Source organism: Excalfactoria chinensis, chromosome 2, assembly GCF_039878825.1.
Source record: "Excalfactoria chinensis isolate bCotChi1 chromosome 2, bCotChi1.hap2, whole genome shotgun sequence".
NCBI classification, from domain to species: Eukaryota; Metazoa; Chordata; class Aves; order Galliformes; family Phasianidae; genus Excalfactoria; species Excalfactoria chinensis.
The window spans coordinates 21,178,528-21,202,097 of NC_092826.1; the positions used below are offsets into that span (position 1 = coordinate 21,178,528).

General features: G+C 40.6%; 1 protein-coding gene across 1 annotated transcript in view; it reads right to left on the bottom strand.

Moving 5' to 3' along the window:
• Nucleotides 1-7,062: 7,062 nt before the first annotated feature.
• Nucleotides 7,063-23,570, bottom strand: part of MTDH (metadherin) — a 31,763-nt gene continuing 15,255 nt past the window's right edge. The window contains exons 6-13 of the mRNA XM_072328523.1: nt 23,175-23,426; nt 19,403-19,489; nt 17,773-17,871; nt 15,391-15,518; nt 14,748-14,867; nt 14,059-14,178; nt 11,041-11,197; nt 7,063-9,925 (exon numbers count right to left, since the gene is read on the bottom strand). Of these exons, the coding sequence (XP_072184624.1) occupies nt 9,855-9,925; nt 11,041-11,197; nt 14,059-14,178; nt 14,748-14,867; nt 15,391-15,518; nt 17,773-17,871; nt 19,403-19,489; nt 23,175-23,426 (1,034 nt within the window). The 3' untranslated portion in view covers nt 7,063-9,854. The remainder of the gene's footprint in view (nt 9,926-11,040; nt 11,198-14,058; nt 14,179-14,747; nt 14,868-15,390; nt 15,519-17,772; nt 17,872-19,402; nt 19,490-23,174; nt 23,427-23,570) is intronic.

Consider the following 23,570-nt stretch of genomic DNA (forward strand, 5'->3'; position numbering starts at 1 on the left):
CTGAGGCCTGCTGGTCTCTGACCCTCACAGATCTCCAGTGATAATGAAAAGTCACACAAACAGAGATAAAGGGAACAAAGAAACGTTGAATTAACTCATGGCAAGGAGGTGCTAGACATCAGATGAAGTATGAGCTTAACCCACCCAAGCTCATCACCAGCACCAGATTTGTGTTATCTGGTTTGAAAGGAGTGAACACAGAGCACAAGTAGAAGTATAAAAGATGTAATAAATGACTCCCCATGTGAACTCAGACTTACCATCAGCTGGCTTGCAGGGGACAAACTGCCTTTTGGCAGGAACAGCCCTGCTGCTAACTGCCACGGGAGAGGCTTTACAGCCCAGTATGGCTCAGACTTTGAAAGCAGAATCAGCAACTGCCCCATGTCAGGTCAGAGCCAGCTCCAGTTGCTCCAGAAGTTACCTGCTGCTGCCAGAACTGAGCCATGAACAATTCTGGATGTGTCTCTGGGGATGTAGAGTTAAGAAATGGGAAAAACTGCTGCACAACAGGAACTGGGAGAGAAATGAGAACAGTCCTGCAGGCAGCCAGGTCAGCACAGAAGGAAGGCAGGAGGTGCTCCAGGCACAGAGCAGCAGATAGATCCCTGTAGCCCAGGAGAGGTCCATGGAGGAGCAGGCCATCACCCTGCAGCCCATGGGCACTTCACGGAGCAGATCTGCACCTGCAGCCATGGAGGAGCCCATGGTGCAGCAGTGGATGTGTCCTGAAGGAGACACAGCCCATGGAACATGCTGCAGGAGCATGGGATAGCCATGGGAGCGTCCATCCATGAGACCCCCAGTGTTTTGAGCTCTACTGGAGAAATGTTTGTTGAGCTTCAGCATGTGGGAATCCTATGCAGCTGGGGAACAGCAACTTCCTGTGGGAGATACCTCAAGAAGAGCAGGGGCTGGGAGTGACCATGAGCAGAGACAAAGCCAAGGTGTGTAATTGAATTCCTCTGTGAGGAAAAGGCACACCCACTTACATTCTTTGACGCCTGCTGAATGTTAATGAAGACTTGAACAGTGGATGTGAGTGCAGTGAGGTGGTGGGTGGTGTGTTTCAGCAGTGACAATAGTGACATGAAAGACAAGTCATGCTCTGGATGGCCATGCACAGCTGTTACAACACAAAATGATGACCTGGGTAATTATAGGCCAGTCAGCCTCACCTCTGTCCCAGGGAAGGTGATGGAACAGCTTGTGCTAGATGCCATCTCCAGACAACTGGGAGAAAAGGAGGTTATCAGGAGTACTCAGCATGGGTTCACCAAGGGGAGGTCGTGCTCGACCAACCTGGTGGCCTTTTATGAAGATGTCACTCGCTGGGTGGACGGGGGGAGAGCGGTAGATGTAGTCTACCTTGATTTCAGTAAGGCTTTTGATACGGTCCCCCATGACATCCTTCTAACAAAGCTGAGGAAGTATGGGATAGATGAGTGGACGGTGAAGTGGATCGAGAATTGGCTGACTGGCAGAGTGCAGAGGGTTGTTGTTGGCGGTGCGGTGTCTGGCTGGAAGCCTGTGACTAGCGGTGTCCCCCAGGGGTCTGTGCTGGGTCCAGTCTTGTTCAACATCTTCATCAATGACCTTGATGAGGGGATAGTGACCACCCTCAGCAAGTTTGCTGATCTCACAGACAGAATGCTCTCATTTGCAGAACATACAGCCTGAAGAAAGCACCAGGCAGCATGCTCTGGCACCCCTTGCACAAGTCTTCAAGTCTCTCCTATTTGCCTTTGTATTGAATCCTGTACCGTGGACCCAACTAAAGACCCATTTCCTGAGAAGCACTCATCCAAAGACTGAGAAGTGGAGACACCACCACTGGCCTTGACAGCCTGGTTCTGCCCATCATCGACTTGTTAGCACCTATTGACTTCTGCTCTACAATGAAGTCTGCTCCAAATCTTTCTGCCAGATTGAATTTCTACCTACCAAACACCCCTTCCAGGCCTTACTGCTTCTCTCAGATCTACATCTAGGCAGTGTTATAAGAGCCTCAAAAATCGTGGGCATCAGACATGACAGTATCCATTCAATCAATGGGTGCGGTGTTGGGACTGCCAACCCACTTCTCTTCACCACTCAGCTGCAAACATCCCAGGATTTACACTTGACCTTTTGACGTGATGACACAGGGGAAGGTCACACTTACAGCTTGCTTTGTCCTTTGGCTCCCAGTATTTACAATAGACATAGCGTTAAACTGATTGATATGGATGGATACAGTCTATCCATAGTCTGCAGCCAATTCTAAAGCATGAAATACAGCATATTAGGATGAGATTCTGGCTGTGGGATAAATAGGTTGTTACATAGCCAGCAGTGCCTCACTGCTTGCCAGACAGCTTAAACAAAGGAAATGGAAGTGACAGTTCTTAATACCACATTGGGTTTGTGGTCATAGGGGTTGCAAGGCTTTTATTGATGGGAGAGGTAGACCTTCCAAGAAAAGCTAATGTACATCAAAGCGTATTTACTTCCTCTTAGCTCCATTAGTTAGATTAGTTAATTTTTAATTTATGACTTCATTTATGTATTGGCTCAATACCGGGATTTTTGCCAAATTTAATTCCTCTTTTTTCCTCTATGTGGTCACGTGTTTCTCCCCTTCTTGTGAAGGCTTACATCTTTATTTTTGTTAGTGCGGAGTAATAAATGCTCTCCCCAGTTCTAATTATCAGCCATGTTCTGTTTGCATAATTCTCAGTATTATTTTCCCTTGTGACATGAACATTTTGCCTTTCAATATCAACCCCTGTGTGTGACAGAGCATCTTCTTCCATCCTACTGGAACCAGCATCAACTTCTAAGTACAGTCAGGAAGAGCTAAAACACCACAGATTCCATGACTGCACCTCACTGCTGCCCATAACTTACAAGCAAACACTTCCTAGATTCATCTTTTCTGTTACTCAGGTTCCAAAGTTGGATCCTGCTCAGACTTTCCCTGGTGTGCTTTCTTAATCTGTACATTACACTGTATGCACCAGAAACCTGAGCATTAAAAAATGGACACAGGTTTAAAGCAACTAAACAGCATCTCCATCATTTCTTTGATTATCTGTGGAGTTATTCCTCCTGCTCTCTTGGAAAATTGCCATTCACTTGAGCAAACTCAAGGGCATGCCACACAATTTGCAGTGGTGTTCATCATAATGAGAGGTTTCAATTAACGTATCTCTTTCTTGTATCAGGAAATCCATCTAGGATAACCAGATTGAAAGCTACAGAAGATGAGCCACCGATGCTGGCTACACATATACATGGATGAGATAACTGGGTCTCTTCAGCCTGGAGAAAATAAGGCTGAGAGGGGATCTCATAACTGTTTGTAAACATCTAATGTGCAGGAGACAAGTTGATGGGGGGGATACACCTTCTCAGTGATGTGCAGTAGTAGGACAAGGGGCAACAGGAACAAACTGGAACACAGGAAGTTCCATTCTAACACAAAGAACTTGTTTCTGTCAGAGTGACAGAGCACTGGAACAGGTTGCTCAGAGAGGCTGTGGAGTCTCTTTCTCTGGAGATATTCAAAGCCCACCCGGATGCTTCCTTGCTGTAGAAAACTGTTGCAACAGGGGTTTGGGCTGGGTGATCTCCAGAGGTCCCTTCCAACACCTATAATTCTGTGGTGTGCGCAAGACTGAAGCTCTCTAGTGCAGTATGTTTTATGTTGTCTCTTATAAACAGAGACAGATGAAGTTGTTTATGTTCTTCCAATTAGAGCAACCAAAGATACCCCTTTTCTTCATCATGCTCCTAAAAATGACTAAAATGTCGTCTTAAGATCCCTCAAGCCAGAACTAAGGTTGAAATAATATACCTGATATTTCATCTTCCACTTAGTATAGCAAAAGACATCGTAAATAACAAAATAATTCTGCCAAAATATCATTATTTGGCAACTCAGTGTTTCAACGTTTCAAGCCAGCAATGAACAAGTAAGAACTGTTTTCTGGTGCTATGTACACTATTTATGATATACACCACTTCTAGCTTCCCATAGCTGGTGTCCAGATGATGTTACTGTGAAAATCCAGAATGGCAGATACAGGATATGCAAACACCAGCCCCCACTGTCACAGACACACCTGACTCCAGAAGCCTCCAGCCACATGTCTCTGCCACAGCCTACAAAGTATTTTTATATTCAAGACAGGGCAATCTTCAGTGTTTTGAAACCCCTAAAAATCACTACATTTGCTTTTCTGCATGCCTGCAAAGAACTCTTAGCTAAAGAAGCGCTCCTAAAACACTGTAAAGTTGTTACATTAGCAGGCTGCACAACTGGAATGACTCTGAGCAGCACCTCTTCAATCTATGACCATAAAATAGAACGGTATTGATTTTCCAGCTCCATTCTACCAAGTGCTGAACATACTGAGCCCATGCCAGAAGAGCACTTAAATACATTCTTATTCATGCAAAGAGTTCAGCTGAAGCCAAGGTCTGAGATCCTTGGCCTTGTCCCTTTCGTGGCACAGAAGACAAAGGTTGTGATGAGAGATGGACCTTAGACACCAGCATCAGTATAGAGGTCACATGCCAGTCTGCTTCCAAAATATCCCTATAGAGGCAGTGGTATGGGGATACATTGCCAGTGCTGGCTAACAGCCTGCTATTATTGACTTTTCCAGCTCCCTTGCCAGAGTGGCACAATTGCCCAACATCACTGCCTAGATATTACCCTTGTGTACATGAATGGCAGCAATCTCTACAATCATAGAATCACAGAATCATAGAATGGCCTGGGTTGAAAAGGACCACAATGATCACGTACTTTCAATACCCTGCTATGTGCAGGGTCACCAACCACCAGACCAGGCTGCCCAGAGCCACATCCAGCCTGGCCCTGGGTGCCACCGGGAGTGGGGCATCCACGACCTTCTTGGGCAACCTGTTCCAGTGTGTCACCACCCTCTGTGTGATAAACATCCTCCCAGTATCTAACTTAATTTCTCCTGTTTTAGTTTAATACCATTCCCCCTTGTCCTGTCGCTATCAACCCATTTTAACCATCGTTTCCACTCCTGTTTATGTGCTCCCTTCAAGTACTGAAAGGCCACAATGAGGACTCCCTGAAGCCTTCTGTTCTCCAAGCTAAACAAGCCCAGTTCCCTCAAGCTGTCATTGCAGGAGAAAATATCTGAAAAATTTTCCAAGACCTCGAGATACTCCAGTTTTCCAGCCAGGCGAAACACCACCATCACTAAAGCAAGTTCAGAGCAAAACAGTTTAACAGTCAAATGAAACACCACTGATAACACAGCACCGTTTTTTGCAACAGCTGACTCAAAGTAGTTACCTTAGGCAGCTATCCTGTCTTCAGATGTCCCTGGCAAACATCCACTGGGCCAGGACTATAGCCTTTGTTTTAATGGACATGTAGTGTTTGTCCCATGCCTCCACCAGAATGGAGAAATACTGATGAATTATTCTTATGGAATTCAGGATCGTATAAGCTCTGCTGGTGGCTGCAAGGAGGACACTTCATGCTGCTTTACAGTGCAAACAAACACGGTGTTTTAAAGGAGATGGAATCCCCAAACTCACAGTTAATGCTCTGGAAAGAATAACCTTGAGAAGCACACACAGGACTTGACTGTCAAAAAACACAGCTATGGAGAAGTGCTTTGTGCATTCTGCAAGCACACAAGCAAATGAAATACAGGCATACAGAAAGTTTTCTGTTCATAATACGATGTTTGAACAGTACAGGAACTGAAGAATTGATTATTATAATTATTTTGTCAAGGAAAGCCCTGTTCATTCCAACGCAACCTTTTTATAGGCTTTATGTGGGCAACCTTCAGCAGGGGTCAGCATTCCTCCCTTTGGGCACAGCGTCCAGCTCAGTGGGCACACTGGACAATGCATCACTGGGTGACCTCACAGGAGTGCTCCTGTGTGAAGAATACTCACCACTTACCAGCTCTGCTTTGCTGATCTATTTCAGGGGTGTTTCCTCCTCCTTAAGATTGGATGAAGAGTTGGAAGGAAAACATCACAGCTGAGAAAAATCATTTTTGCCAGAAAGATTTTGATGTTGGGATACTTCAAGCTTACAGTCAGTCCAATGAGATCACCACGCCATTCACACATAGTCTCAAGAGAAGGAACTAACAAGGTGAACCAAGAATAAAGAAAACAGGTTTCTGCGTGTACTGGATCTCTGATACGCCTCAGTTGACAAGGCATAGATTGTGATGATGTATGGAGTGTTAACTATCTCAATCGGCCCTTCCTTTTCTAGACGAGCACACAGCAATAGCACCAGTACAAAGCACAGCTGGGACCCCTTCAGGATTTGCTGTCTACAGATCAAGCAATAAAGGTGAGGGCTGGGAAGAAAGGAACGTGAACTACACAGGCTGAACTCTTTGGAGTGTTTTTCTTTCAGTTTTTAAAGCAACAAAGTTTACAGAGATACTTAATAACAGTGTGCAGATGCAACAAGGAAATTGAACATTGTTCCTTAGCAGGCAACAAGCGAAATAAAACCGGAAAAATAATTCCAGCTTGAAATAGGGCAGTTTTATATCTAGATGACTTATCGCTTGCAGATGATCCAGAACGTAGCCTGCAGCTCTTCATAAGCCCTAATGGGAGTTTTGGGATCTATCTTTTCCACCTTCAGAAAGATGCTGGTTCGCTTTTAGGATTTGCAGATTACCAGCCAGAAGAGGCCATCAAACTGATGGCATTTATGATTACAACTTGCTGACAGCAGGACTGGATTTAGGGCAGATTTAAGCTTCCAGCAATGGCACTTCCTTGCAAAAACACCACCTGCAGCCACTGTAGGCAACCAACCATGGGGACTTCTGAAAGCAGAAGCAAAGCCTGCATATGTCTTTGGACACATACCCAGCCTCTTGATTAACAGGTTAATAATGTTTAAATGCTTAAATTAGGTATTCTGGCATCACCCCACAGCTGTTATCTCAAACCTCCCTTCACAGGACAATCCGGCAGCGAGGAGCCGCGAATCAGGCAGTTTCCAAGGAGATACAACTCGGTTACAACACAACAGTACTAGAAGTATTTCTATAAAGTTTGAAACGTTTTTAATATGTACATTCTTCGTCAATATCAAAGTAGTGCTTTTTCTCTCGCACGTTTTCTTTAGACTTCTAAAAGGGCATCAGAAATACAGTTTCCATCCCCCTCCAAATCAACGCACAGGTTGCGGTTACCTCCGTAACAAGCACATATGAATTCTGTACACCTCCCCGTCCCCGCAAAAGGAAGATATGCCATGAGTACCCAATTACACAGCATCACAACAAGATTAAATTACGCGTACAAATAATTCCAGAGTACTTAAAAAAAAAAACCCAACCCCAACATGTCGGATTTATGAAGCCATTCCATGCATTCAACAACAAAAAGGAAAAGAAAAAATAAAATAGGCTGTTGTTTCTTTAAATGGTGTTTTTCTAAGCCGGTACCAAAGTCTGGATTCAGTGTATCATTAAGAGTAACCGTTGCTTGAGTCATAGGAACACGACAATACACAGATAACCAAGTTTCTATTCATAGACAATATGCTATACTGTTACTACCTCTTCAATGAGTGTCAAACAAAGCGAGGTTCGCTTTCTAAGACATGGAAACCGAACCGTAAGAAAACAGTAAGAGGCGCTGCCCAATAGGTAACAACGTTTTGAAAGGAAGGCTATGTATTGATACCATCCTGTTTGGGAGCAGCAGTTTACCAGCAGGGTTCCTACCGTGTTTGTTTGCTAGTTTTGTTTTTCCAGACAGGCTCTTCAAGAGCTATGAGTGTGTGAACCCAAGAACATCACCAACTGTGCCCTGAAGAGACCAGAACCCAGCTGTACGCACTGACTCTTCCCTGGGACGGTCCCTCCCTCCCTGTCACCTCCAAGAGCAGCCCATCGCACAACATACAGATTGGAAAGAGACCTTTCTGAAAGTACATTACAAACCTGAATTCAAAGGGCGCTCTCTAGCCAAGAAAACGTAAAACTAAAATATTATTTACACACATACAACTCCGTATGATTTTGTAACATCCCATTTGTGTCTGCCTTCAGATACTCCTTGAAAACTGTACCTCAGCTCTCTATTTAGCTTACGAGTCCTGCCTGACAGCCATGAGCATCAGGCTTTATCTCCCCAACAAATTAATGAGTACTAGTTATATGCTGAATTTATTCTGACAAGCGGGTTTAGAGGTCACCTGCTCCTGATACACAGGCATCAATACCTGTGCAAATTAGTATTCATTTATTGGCAAAGTTGACCACCAGCAAGGTGCATTTTCAGTACTAGTAAAACCAGCTCGTTTAATTAACTAATCTCATCCTGCAGCAGTGCCGAACTGCAGCTCAGTACAGTAAGACAGCAAAGTGTTGAGCAGTACTGCATGTTGTAGCTGTTAACAATTCTGCTCATGGTACAAAACCAGAAGTCAATCACCTAGAGACATCTCGGCTTCTCTATGAATGCCAGCAGGTGATGCTAATCACCCTCTGCATCAGTTTGTTGTAAAGGTTATTTACAGTGTCCCATGGCTGGGCATGCACCTTACAGACACAAACACAGCTGTCAGGTCGTTACCACGTAGTTACACAGTGCCTGAAAATGACAACACATCTTAAACACCATTTTAATTAACAGTTTCAAGCAGGAAATGTTCTTTATTTTTCATAACTGCTATACTTGAGTTAACGTCTGTCTTTTATTTTTTTTATAAAAACACAAACTCCTGTTCAGAAGTCCAGAAAATTCTACACACTACAGGTTAAGGCAGTAAAAAAAAAAAGAGGACGTGTTCCTGATAACTGGTCTTGCTGATGTCAATTAAAGCTGTCTGAAGCCACTGCAGTTCTCCAACAGGTCAGCAAAATCCCACATAATTTGCCGAGTGAAAGAAGTTCACCTTATTTTGAGCTTTAGCAGTAGAGAACAAGAGAGAACTGGGTGCGGTAAATGAATAAAGTTTCAAGGGAAGAGAACACCTGATCTCAATTCCTTGCACGATTTTAGGAGTTCAAAGTGTTACAGTTTTGGATGGGAATTTGAATCAACCGAGAACTACAGCGAACAAAGCAGAAAAACCGATTTTTATGCAAGTGACTGCGTTCTTAACAATATATATATGGTTATCTTCAACATTTCAAGTAAGGTAAGAGACATTATCAAAAATAACTTCATGGACCATACTTACGTTTCAAATCACATTCTCAAACTTGTAACCCAAAGTAGTTTTATTGTGTTAACTTCGTATACAAGCCACGAAGGCCTGACTTGTACAAATGGTTACGATTTGCATTTGTGACTCCTGCAATAGCTAGCAGACTCGCTAACCAACTTACTGTAAGGATATGGCAGAGTACATGTTAAGTCAAAGCACTTTGATTTAGGCATGAAACAAATTCAAATGGTTGACATTCTGTGCTTCTACTGCATCACCCACAAGAGAGGCAAGAAACACCCACTACTGTACAGACAAATATTGTTTTTACAGAAAACCCTTCCTTGAAATTAACCTTTTATCCGCAGCAGTAGATGAGAATATAATCTGTTGTAAACAGGGCACTGTGTTGTAAAACCAGTTCTTATTTTAATTAAGATCTCTCTCCAAAAGTTGGAAAAACAGACTCTTCAGAATGTCTTGTAGCACGTTCTGTTTTCTATATTATAAAGTTACTCTCCTTTGATTCCTTTTTGAAGATGTGTGTGTTCACAGCAGTTCTGTTTTTAAAAATTGTTTGAAACTTATATAAAATTCTGTACATGTTCACAAATTATTGCATAAACAGCATAATCTTCATGACAGTATTCAGCAACGCATGTCCATCTCAGCAAGTTCACGTTTCCCTCCTTGCTTTTTTCTTCTTTTTAACTTGTTTGGGGGATTCCCAGCTTTCTTCAGACTTTGCTAGAAAATAGAACATAACTACAGAGTCACAACTGAGAACAGTTAGATAGACTTTCAGAATACTCATGTTTACATCCTATGTTAAGACAAAGCAACAAGCATCATTTTTGAGGGAGACTACCGCTTATCTGTTGTACCAAACAGGCTAATTTGAAGTGTCTCTAAAACAAAACCTGCCAACACTCCAACCTATTTTTATTACTTTTTTTTTTAAAGCCATAAATAATAAAATGAAAGATTTTCTGTAGCGTAACCCATCCAATAATACAGAACATGACAAACCATTACTATTATTAACTAGAAATAATCTAAGTGCACACAACATTAACTGTTCACTTCCATAGGATTTTAACCACTGACTCCCTTCCTTGGAGGTATTCAAGGCCAGGCAGGATGGGGCTCTGGGCAGCCTGACCACGTTGGTGGCAGCTCTGCCTATGGTGGAGGGGTTGGAATTAGATGGGTTTTAAGGCCCCTTCCAAGCTAAGCCTTTCCATGATGATCCCACAACACTTACATGTCAGAAGATTAGTGTTTAAAATAATGAACTGTATTTAGCTGTGGTTACACGCTACCCAGAATCAAGTAAAGCAGCAGTGTAATTTTATTAAAATAGATAGCCTTAAAACATGCTGGCTGCCAGTAGTAGTAAGTCAGGTGAAATATTTTATCTGTAGAACAGAAGATATTCTTCTGAATCGCCAAGGCTGGAATTAGTCACAAAAGCCCTCCCTCCTACTTCAGAACCAGAGCAAAAAGCAGAATATTGACATATTAGCTGCTTAGTTACAGCACAGAACTCCAGTCCTGATGGTGAGTAGTGCAGCCAAATGTCTGTCAAGGATCAGACAAGGCCAACAAATGTTTTCAGTCGTTCAAGCATACAGAGTTCGTTTTTCTTCATGGCAAAAGGACATTTGCCAAACTACTTAAGCGAAAGCTATAATATCACAAGATCCATACCTAAAATACATGCATACATAGCTGATGTGCTACCCTACACCCAAACCCCAAGGCAAAGCACTGACTATACAAATTCTATGGAAAAAAAAACCAACAACTCACAAAAAGCCACACCCTAAATCCAGACCAAAGGACTGTACTGACATACTTACTCTGGGGAGGAGGCACACTGTTTTGCTTAATACTGGGACTAGAAACATCTGTCTCTTGCAGCATCTGTGGCACTTGGGAAGCAATCTTGACAGAATCACTCTCTGATACAATTACAGATGGCTCAGTAGAAACAGCAAGAGAAGGAGCCTCCTCAGGCTATTGGAAAGAAAGAATACAATTTCCCAAAAGTTTACCATGCTATACATCAGTAAGGTTTTCTTACACGTTCTTATACTACTACTTAGCAGCTACTGGGAAGATGGCATTGAAAAATTAAACCAGTATTAAAAGCCCTTAAAATTCAAATCAAGGCTGCAACGCTGACTGCCATCTAGTGCCAAAACTTTTAGTTGCATACAAGCAAAGCCACACAAACTAATTCCTCTTAATAAAAAACAAACAACAAAAAACATCATGACATGTAAAGAAAGGGAGAAACAATCCCTAAGTCACTAAAAGCCTAAAAAGATACTAGAATACATATTCAGAGCATATGGAAGTCACTGATATACATGTTTTGTTTCAAGGCAAGCTGGTTAGGTTCAATTGTATGACTAAAAAATTTCCAATTATCTGTTCTATTTTGAAGGTTGCCACCAGAGAGCTGAACTGTAACTGTAGCTTATGGGGTAGCACCTAAGGGATTTAAAGTGCAGTAAAACAGAACTTGAAGTAAAAACAAAAAAAGACATTTCAGTAGGAAAGTCAGAGCAAAAAAAAATTACTACATGATCCCACAGCAGGGAAACCACTGACAAAAAGGCTTCAGATAACAATATATTCCAATAAAATCGAGCATCGGTCAAGTAACAAACCTCAGGACATTATTTAGAAGCCATAGCTGCAGTTGTGCCACGACAGCAACAGTGTGAAACTATCAGAGCATAATGGTATGTCTACATCCAGTACTCAGTGCAGATGCACACAGGTCTGAGATTATTGTTATCAGTTTATAGCATCGTCATCATTAATGCAGAAAAAAATTGCTTACATCATACATAAATTTCTGTAATCTTTTATGATAGAGAAGTTTGCTGCACAGCTGATACAAGTCTGATAAGGAAGCTACTGTCACACACAGCGTAATGTTAATTATAGCTGCCATCTCCAAACTGTTACAAATGAAAGATTTCCATCAGTCTCTTGATGTAAGACTCTTCAGCAGCATCTGTGGTGACAGAGCAAGGGGAAATGGCTTCAAGCACAGGGAAGGTAGAATTAAGTTAGATATAAGGAAAATATCCACAGTGACAGTGGTTAGTCACTACAACAGATTGTTTGATGCCCCATCCTTTGAGACTTCCAAGGTGAGGCTGGATCAGGCCCTGGGCAACCTGCTCTAGATGTGGTGTCCTTGTGCATTGCAGGGGAGTTGGACTAGATGACCTTCAGAGGTCCCTTTCAAGTCTAAATATTCTATGATCCTATGATCCTTTGAGAATTGTACCTTCTGACAAAATATACTGGCGGTTTTCTTAGCATGTGCAGCCTAATGTATAATAAGGGAATGCACTATGTGGAAAACTATTACCAAATTAAAAAAAGGAAAAAGTGCTCAGTGTCTGTTTCTGGTCTTCATTAGGCCACAAGTTGTACCAGAGGAGGTTTAGGTTAGACTTTTTCCTCTCAGAGAGTGGTCAGGCACTGGAATGGCTGCCCAGGGAGGTGGTGGAATCGCTGTTCCTGGCAGTATTCAAGAGACATCTGGATGAGGAGCTATGAGATATGGTTTAGTGGCTTATGGTAGCAATGGTAATGGGAGGACAGCTGAACTAGATGATCTTGTAGGTTTCCAACTTTTGTGACTCTATGATATTCTGAGTAACTACTTTGTGTACTCAGTTTTATTTCTCTCATATTTAGTTCTCATGTTCCTTTTCCTTGTATTTGCTTCTCAGCAACCAAAATATTTGCTCAAGAAGAGATCATCTCTGTCAGAAACTCAGGTCATCCATTTCAGTCTTCAGTTAAAGACTACTTCTAAAACTTTTTGTAATGAGGAAGTAAAAAAACATCAGAAAACCACTTAGCATAAGCGAAATTGCAGGAAAGCCAAATTTGATATCAAAGGGTCTTGAAAACAACTGGCAGGTCATCCACAGGATTGCTTAAGTCTAAAAAACAGCCAGTACACAGTCCTGGCTTACAACAGAGCTGATGGTGTTTAACCATTAAGTTGGGACTAGTTTTAATTACTAAGCAACTAGGTAGTCTGCTGAAACTGAGCTGACGTTTGAGAGTGTTTCTCAAGTCATACATTCTCAACATGTAGTTTCTCCAGCATTTCTCTATTGACCTGCAGCCTCTCATATAAGACTCCATTCTAATATTTTGATTCACATCTGAAGAGCCCAGTATCTTTAATAACAAATGCTTACTTGCTGAAATGAAAAACCTCAATATTCTGAGGTACCATCTCACTGGTCCTGTTTGTTCCTTATGGAGTACAAAATACTATCAGAAATATTGACTATTTTACTCCTTTTACTCCTTCCTGAAGTGTGATGCTGGGGGGACAACACTACCTAGCAGATCTATTTGGAGAAAGATTAAAGAACTCGTATTCTGTGTATATGTTTAAACTGCGAGCCAAAGCAAACAGTCCATTTGTGAACTGGTTTAATGACAACTCAGAATAAAGATTTACCAACTTACTGTATCTTGTTTGCAAAGAAGCCAAAAAATATGCTAAGATTATAGTCTTGTACCCTTACCTATTTATTCTTAGGTTCTCAGATTTCAAAGTTTTAGCCATTTATTCAAAGAAATGAAAAAATCCAACCCTGAAAGTCAAGAAGAAGACTACTGTTTTAGCAAATATTGTTTTTCAGAGTGGATGCCTCTTTTGAAAACTCATAACTGACCTGTACTTAGTAACTTCAACCTCTCGATCACCTTCATATTAATAAAAGTAATTCAAAGCAGTATTCTTACAGTAACACCACCATACACAAATTAATGTTTCGGTACATCTTAAACGTTTCAAAATCAGAAATCACACAATTTTGTCTTCCTACCTTAGCTGGTTCACTAGTACTTATGGTCTTCAGAGAAAAAGCTATTTCCTGCTGTGGTTTAGCTTTTGAGGTATCCTCGTGAAATTCCTCTCCAGCTTCTCTGTCCAGTTCCTCAGTGTCCTACCAAGTGGGAGGGGGAGGGGAAATGGAAGTCTTTTAATATTTGATATTTAACCAGGACTCTCGATAGGAATTATCTTTTACAATTGTTGTGATGAGACAATCTCAGACTAAAAACATGACAACCACAAGAAGCAAATCCAAAGTAAGTATGACTGAAGTACTGCCTTCCCCCCTCTAATTTACCTATCCAGCCAGATTCAACTGAGAATTCCCTTTTTTGTGAAGAACATAAGTTATGAATGGCTGCCACCACAGGAAGAAAAGCAGGATGTATTCTAAGCATGCCCTGACAAAAGATTTTTCCTACTTGAAAAGTACTTGTTTTCAGCTATTCAAACACACTTTGACTGCCAAGAGTAACCTGCTTTTGCTACTTATACAATAAACGTGTTTCCATAAATCCAGCAGAACTACAATGTGTTTACCAGTCAATTCATAGACTTAATCAAATTAAAGGAAATGCTGACAAATTAATCTCTCATGCAAAAGAGTAGTAGACTTCACAACAAATAATTCATCTTCTCTGATTTTGTGAATTCCTCACAAACTGATCTTACTCCATTTACCTGTGAAGGAGAATTAGCTTCTTCACCTTGCTTCTTCTTTTTCTTCTTCTTTTTCTTGGACTTCCCACTTGTAGAACTCTGAAGAACTGGCTCTGCTTTTTCTCTTTCGTTATCTAAAGCCTACAATATAGAAATAAGATATTAAATATCCTTACTATATGCTATACATAAATTACCAGCTGCAAGGCCTGCAACTACCCATAAAACTGGAAACAAATCTTATCTGTTCATTTTGGGAAGACCACATTCTTTATACACACTCTAAAAGCAGAAATACAGGAGCTGGGAATGAAAAATGCAGCAGAGAACAATGGACTGGTGGCACAGAAATGCTGCTTTTCACACCAAAAAAAAACCAACATTGAGAAGTGTTTATGAGGAGAGATCCAAATCCTTGATTAGTACACAATGAAAGGTAATACCTTGCATTATGGTGGGACAGCAAGATTTGACGCATAGCTAATTGACTGGTTTCTATTTTACCTATTAGCAACATCCATCTTTACACATTAACAAAATTACGATGTTCTTATCAGGGTAAAGGAGATGAGAGATTACCTTTATCATCACCTTTAAGTTGCTTTAAGAAACGGCAGTGGTAAGGGCAAAGTCTTGGTGTTAAGGAGAAAATATCACCTTTTACCTTGTGAACATCAGATAATGCCTCTTCAGGCTGTGGAACAGAAGTAACTTTTTCTTCATCTACCCAGTTTCCCCACTCTTCTGCCGGTGCGTTCCAATCAGAGCTAGGATCAGCAGAAGAAAGTCCATCTACAAAGATCAAGGAGATTTTCAGGAATGTTTTCGTACTTTAGAGGTGCTCTTTGAGGCTTCAAAAATAATTAAAAAAAAAAAACAACTATGCGAAGAACTCTCCCTGATAGCAAGATATAAAGAGGCATTTCCCTGTATTTCCAAAGAATTCAAGTACGTAGACTTTAGCAAGTAATGATTCAGTTCTGAGTGTTTTACAGAGCAATAGGATTAGAGGAGGCTAAGGGGAGACCTTATAGCTCTCTATAACTTCCTAGTGAGCTAGGGGTCGGCCTCTTCTCTTGTGTAGACAGTGATAGAACTAGAGGCAATGGTTTCAAGCTGCACCAGGGGAGATTCGGCCTGGACATTAGGAAGTACTACTTCTCGGAAAGGGTAGTCAGGCACTGGAATGCACTGCCCAGGGAGGTGGTGGAGTCACCGACTGTGGGGGTGTTCAAGAAATGTTTGGATGTTACGTTGAGGGATATGATTTAGCTGAGAAGTATCGGTGATGGTTGGACTGGATGATCTTTTAGGTCTTTTCCAACCTTGAAAATTCTGTGATTCTGTGATTACAAACTAGACAAAGCAGCAGCTATCTAGATGCAATTCAGAACACTCACGTGGGCAATGTAAAGAAGGACAAATTTAAGTAAAGTTCCTTATCTCAATTTTTTCTTGTTCGTGAAGGAATTCGGATGAGCTGTGAATAACATTCATGTTTAGAAATGATTTTTTTAAAAGCAACTTATCTAAAACTGCCCTACTGAGCAAATATCTTCTTGTAACAGACGTTTCTTAAAATGTTAGAAGAAATAAGGTATTAAGCCCCAACTCCATTTTGCTAGTATTGTCGTTTTACAATGGTACATTATGACAGTGGGATGACAAGTTTATTTGTATACAGATTAAAAAGCCTAGAAGGGAAGAACTCAGCCTTTGACAGCCTGCTTAGTAGAAAGCTATAGCAAGCTTCTTTCAAAACCGAGCAGCTTGTAAAACATGATGTAAACACAAAATGAAAGACTATCAGCAATAATATTTCTTGCTCTCGGTCTATGCCAAATGTGAAGATGCAAACAGTCTGCCAGCTACAGGAGAATTCAATTAAATTTGTGAAAACTTACGTAACAAAAAATAGTTAAACCAACTACATTTACTAACAAATACTCTGAAAACAAAAGTACAGTAGGATTTTAAGATTACTTAGGATTTCTTTCCCCCCATCTCTTGCTTTCATGCATAAATATAACCTCAACTTCATACTTTGAAACATTAACACTAAAATCGACTGATTTGAAAGAAATTACTATGCAATGTAATGCTCCATAAGCTTTGTCTAAGAAACTAATGGTGGGACAATAAAGAAAAAAATACAAACTTTTCAATAAAATGTAAAAATTCAGTTTCTGCACATGCAGCTAACTTCCTTGTATTGAACCTGATAAACCAGCAAGGTATATCTACATATCACTTAGAGCTGAAGTGCATTACTAGGAACATGGAAATAATGGAAGTTCAATTACTCGGTATCTATGAATAAACTACTTGATTATAAGAAGGTAGAGCCATAAACACTCTATGCCCAGAAATGTGAATGAATTATATAAATTATAAACTCATGAGGTAAAACTGATAACTTCCCAATGATTAACTGAAATGTGCTTCCCTCATCCTTCAACCAGATAGACAAGTCTTTGTATGATTTGGTATCTGGCAAAATTGGTGGAATTACAGACTGCAAAAACTCATTTTACTTCTGAAGTCATTAAACAAAGCGCTATTTTCTGAGGGAAGGTAACGTGCAAGGCAGCTTTGGTCAGTTTGTTGGCCAAGTTTTTAAGTCAGTGAGGTCATTAGGTGTTGTTTTTCTTAGACATTCTCATATTTTACTGAATAAAGCTATCAAACACAAGACAATTCCAGAAGCAAACACCACAAAACTTTCCTCATGGGTGTGGTTTTAGTAATAGGTATTTCTGTAAGACTAACTTCACTACATTACTCTACTAACTCTACTATGACACTCTTCTAGAGAGGCTGGGAAAAGCAAGCACATTCTGCAAGAACTTCCAAATGCTTGCTAAACAAGGAAATAAGACTACAGGTAAGAGTTAAATCTCCAGCAGGGTACAAATACGTAAAGGCAAACTCAATTACTCTACTAATGCATGACAGCAACTGGCTAATGCAAGTAGCTACTAAGTATGTATGCTGCATAGCGGTGGCAATTGCGATTTTTGTTAATGAACATTTTAGAGGAACATACTTAACCCAGACCATTCATCATCAACAGGGGGCTGAGCGTGACTTAAATCCCATGGAAAATCAGAAGTACCAGCTTGAGAAACCGATTCACTGTTGGATCCTGAAAAGGAATAAATGAAGTTGTACTCGTAAGCTGCAAGCTTCCTGAATCACCTTAGATAAAGGAATTCAAAGCAAAGCATCAAAGGAAGACAGAAGACTGAAAAACAGACAAACAAAAAGTCAGATTCTAAAAACTGTACGCTACAAGAAAGCTACAAGCTCTTCAGAATTATATATTTCCAGAAAAAACAGGGAATCGGAAAAAGCAAAGTCAAGTCAGTAGACTATGGGGGAAAGTAAAAGGGGTAATACAAATTATTTATTTTAAAGCAGCTTTTTTGCCTCAGTGTTCTCTGATAACTGCCTGTCACACCACACTCAAATGTTTAGTTTAGTAGGTGGGTACTTGGGAAACAACATCCCCCTCCCACTGTAAGTGAAGATCAAGTTTGAGACCTGGGGAACCTGAACATCCACAAGAATCTGGGTCCTGATGAGATGAATCCCAGAGTCCTAACAGAAGTGGCTGATGTAGATGCCAAACCACTCTCTATGATATCTGAAAAATTGTGGCAATCGGATTTATGCTTCTCTCTGAATTGAAGTCAGAATCATGCTGTTGCAGATGCATCACAGATCAGTCTCTCTCTCTTTAGTAACTGAATTTCCTTAAGTTTCAGAGTAGCAACTAAACTTGAATTCAAGTGGCTCCCTTGGAAAATCAAATTTTATTAAAACGTTTTGTCTTAATTGCATAAACTTTCATTAATGGAACAAGTCTTCAGAAAGAATGGTGAATTAGACCTTGACATTCATGACTTCTTTATTAAAATGACACAGAAGTGCACAGAGAATGAAGCGCTTGTGAGCTATAAGACAATAAGCTCTAGGTTTACAGTTTAAAGACTGCAAAATGCAATACAAGTAAAAGTCTAAGCACACGAGCACTTGGCCAGCTGCTTCCTAGAAGAAAATAGCCACACCAGGCTCCAAGGTAATTGGAGTAAGCAAGCAAGAGCAGAAAACCTGACATACAATTCCTTCATTGCATAATAAATCACTGAAGCACTTATGTCAGTGGTGCAATACACAAGATTTGTTAGGAAGCCAGGTTTGCACTCTACAGCGATTTCACCCTTTAAAACAAGAAAACTCTGCACTTCAGCTTTCTCATCCATCCTGAAGAGCAAGGACTCGGGAATTTTACAGAACACATTTTTCAGGTAGCGCTTCAGTTTCATGAAGGAAAACAAATGAACAAACCAACAATCAATGAACAGTAAAATCCCTCAAAATTCTGGGTAAACAGAACTTCCTAGAAAGCAATTTTCAAATCTTCATCTTGAGATGTAGCAATATCAAGCACTGACTATCAGTTTTAAAGTTACTTTATCGCATTATTTGAGCATAACTAGAAAAAAGACAAAAAGCTTCCCAGACTTCCACAAAGCAGGTCTTCCACTTGTTTACATTTATCACTACTTTTTCAAAAGACAATTCAGAAAAGATACAAATTAATAACATTTGGCAAATTCTATTTCCATCAGGTAGGGAAGCAGAGAAGAGGATCTCTGAAAGCACATACATACCAGAAACTCCAGGAGTTAATCCAAAAGAAGAGAAAGAAGTAGAATTCTGTTCGGAGGTATTTAGCCTTGCATCTACCTTCCAAGCATCTGTGGGAAAGTACAGGGGGAAAATAAAAGCCAACAATTTCACACTGCTGGCAATAATGAAGAAGTTTGCTATTTAACGATGAACATGGTGAGAAAAACAGAGGAAGTTCTAGTCATGTTAACATTCTACAAAACTGAATTATTTTGATTATTAATGATACAATCAGTGCTGATAAGAGGCGTGAATGTGTGAACATTCAGCTTGAAGTAATTTTCAAACTATCTTCCTCTCTCTACAGACTTTTCTATATGTAACAAGTTTTTTTCTATAAACTCTTAGCAGAGAAGTTGATTGTGTTTTGAGCCCCACACTGCTGTAATTTTCCCCACCTTTCCTTCACCTGAGCTATTAAATATCTTACGTTAGTTCTGTAGATGACATCTAGCTTACAGAAAATTGCTTATATGTTATATTTCCGACAAATAGGTGCCGATGGAAAGTTAGGACATATTTAATTGACTCTGAAGCATAAAACAAGACAAAATAACCAGTGGTACAATTGTGTTAAAAGAAACAGATAGTAAGACCCTGATTACAAATAAAAGCTACCAGGCGTTAACAAACTACAAAACAGAATAAATCAGGATGGGAGGGATCTCAGAAGGTTCCTTGTACACCCTCCTTCTCAACACACATTCAGCTCAGAGGTCAGACCAGGATGCACAGCATTCTATCCAGCTGGGCATTAAAGACTTCTAAGAATGAAGACTGGCTACTAAGAAAGGCTGTGCAAGAGCTGTTCAATATCAGTGCCGCCTATTTATTATGTTGCCCCACGATGTCAGAGGCAGATGTTGGTGGTATGGCAGTTGAGGATGAACTCCCACCGATATTCCCTTACATTTGCTGCTATGTGACAGGTGACAGCAGAGAAGCAGTCTGACAAAACAATATTAGACATGGTAGTGCATATGAAGCGAAGGTGTTTCACTGAAATTCTCCATGCCAAAAAAATTTGTACCCACTGACATTCATGGATGCTTGATAAATGTACATTTCGGCTGTGGCAAGAATGATATGAAAGACAAGCCACATTCAGCTCATCTGCACGAATTACCTAATGGCAGCAACTGTGTTGAAAAACAGTATTTTGTGGCTGGGAATCTGCTCTACCAGAGTTACTATACAATTTGTGGCTGTTTTAGTCTCCATGGAAATAAGTAGGAGGCATTACTTTTGGAGCAACCTACATACAATGCCTTGTGGTGAAAAAGTTTTTGCTTATATTCAGTACAAATTTTTTATTTTACTATATGTCTGTTGACTCATCTTTCTACCATACACAACTGTACAGTAGTCTCTGTCTTCTCAGAAACACCTCACAGGTTCTTGAGGGCTGCTGTTAGGTGCTCCTGAAGCACTCCTTTTCCCAGGCAAGGCCTCATACCCTTAGCTTCTCCTCACAGGGCAAGTGCTCCAACAACTGACCATTTCTAAGTTCAATGTATCTGTTCCAGTAGATCAATATCCTTTCTGTACAGGGGAGCCCCCACACTGGGTACAGCATTCCAGATTAGGCCCAAGAAGTGCTCAGTAGAAGGGGATAATTACTACCACAACTGACTGACTGCCTCCTGTTAATGTAGCCCTGAACTCTGCTGGTGTCCTCTGCTGCCAGGGCCCATGGCCAGCTGGCTCGTTTCCATTTTTGTGTCCACCAGTTCCCTTTTTTCCTCAAGGAAGCTGCTCCCCAGACCATCATTCACCAGCTCAGGGTTCTTCCTTCCCAGATGCAGCACTTCATATTATATTTGACCTTGTTCTAATTTGGTTGGGCCATTCCACCTGCCATTTGAGGTCCCTCTGGATGGCACCCTTGATCTGGATGGCATCAGCTGGTTCCTCAAGGTTTTCAGTAATCTGGAAATGTGACGCAAGTTGCACTCTGTCATCTCCTCCATATCAAAGATGATAAAAGCCTGCGATGTCCCACTGTCAGCCTCCAGGCAAAGAATGATTTCTGAACCTAATCAGTTTTTCAGCCATCCATAGCTGAACCCCCTAACCTGGATACAAAAGATGCTGTGAGAGACAACACTGAAAGCTCTACTGAAGTTATGGAAAAAGGATATCCATTGCTCTCCCCTTCATCCACAAATCCCATCATTTTACCAAAAACAGATCAGCCTGGTCAAACAAGATCTATTCTCCACAACAAAACAAGAACATAATGTTCTGTCAATAAGTAACATTGTATTAGAATACGAAGTACTGTCTGACAGGACAAGGGGAAATTGCTATAAACTAAAAGAAGGGAAATTCAGATTACATGTCAGGGAAATTTTCCACTGAGACGATGGTGAGGTGCTAAAGCAGGCTGCTCAGGAAAGCTGTGGATACCACATCTCTAAAGGCATTCAAGGTCAGATTGGATGGGGCCCTGGGCAACCTGATCTAGTGCCTGATTTAGTGATTGGCAATCCCGTCCATAGAAGGAGGTTTAGAATTAGATGAACTTTGAGATCCCTTCCAACCCAAGCTATTCTATGATGCAAGGCAGAACACAGTCTTCTGAAGAAATACCACAGAAACCAAAACACACCTTTGCTTCAATTTAGCAATAATAAAGCTTCCAAAAGAAATGCTTCCAGTAGTCTAGATTCAGGTGCCACACATTAAGATATGGGGGACAAATGAAATCTGTCTAGACTTACAGAAGTGTTTCTGACTAAAGAACAACAATGACTTCCAAAAGTGACTAGGATCTGAACAGTAGGAAGAAAAACATTACAGTATCTACTAAATAAAAAAAGCTGTTCCACAAATGAAAAAAAGAAAATCTCTTATTGTACAGGACAGTATAAGCAACAAAGGCTAAAAATTGCACTTCAAAAGACTGAAAAATAATTTGTAATGAGAAAATAAATAAATATCAGTGAAATGCTATGAGCCTACCACAAGATCTAAGCACCTTTCATTACTGAAACCTAAATGTCTGCCAAAGACAACATAAAATCATATCATAGAATCATAGAATGGCCTGGGTTGAAAAGGACCACAGTGATCATCTGTTTCAATCCCCCTGCTATGTGCAGGGTTCCCAACCACCAGACCAGGCTGCCCAGAGCCACATCCAGCCTGGACCTGAATGCCTACAGGGATGGGGCATCCACAACCTCCTTGGGCAACCTGTTCCAGTGCGTCACCACCCTCTGTGTGAAATGCTTCCCCCCAGTATCTAACCTAAACCTTCCCTGTCTCAGTTTAAAACCATTCCCCCTTGTTCTATCACTATCCACCCTCATAAACAGTCATTTCCCCTCCTATTTATGCTTCCTTCAAGTACTGGAAAGCCACAGGGAGGTGTCCCCAGAGTCTTCTCCAAACTAATTACAGCTTGTTTGATTGTTTTGTATCAACAGAACATATCAATGTTATAAAAAACATATTAAAAAAGAAGTTACATTGCACTAAGATTTCACTAGGCAATTTCAGAATTTTAGAACAATGATATGAAAATTGGTTCCTACAAAGAAATAATTTTATTTCAGACAAAGCCGAGTTCAGCTGTAATCAAAAACATAGATGGTAGACCATCAGAAATTACAAGAAACAGAAAAGTTCACATTTCACTAGAACATTCAATTATTATTCTACTATAGAGACATAAAGCTATTCAAGAAATTAATTACTAAAAATTATAAGAACATTTAAGTGATGCACATTTTGCTCAGAACAGCTTACCAATGGGAGTGAACAAAGAACGCTCCTTCCAAGGCCTGCTCACCAGGGTTACACCCCAGTCCTTCCCATTCCCGTTGGCATCTGCAGCATCTTGGGCCCAGGCAGATGTCTCAGTCTTCCTCTTCCCAGCTGTAGCTGAGGAAACAGGAGTCCACTTCTCCTCTCCTACACCAATCTGTGAGGAGATTTTTACAGGCTTCTCATTCCAGCTTCCACCATTTACTGTATGGCTTTCGTTTAATCCTGGGGAAACTTAAATAAAAGCATAATAAAAATAACATTTAAAATACAACCTGGATGAATAATTAAAATAGATTTTTTTTTTTTTTAATTCAACAACAAAAGGGGGTAATTTCTCTTACAGATCATGATGATCTCATGGTTTGTAGAGAGTCT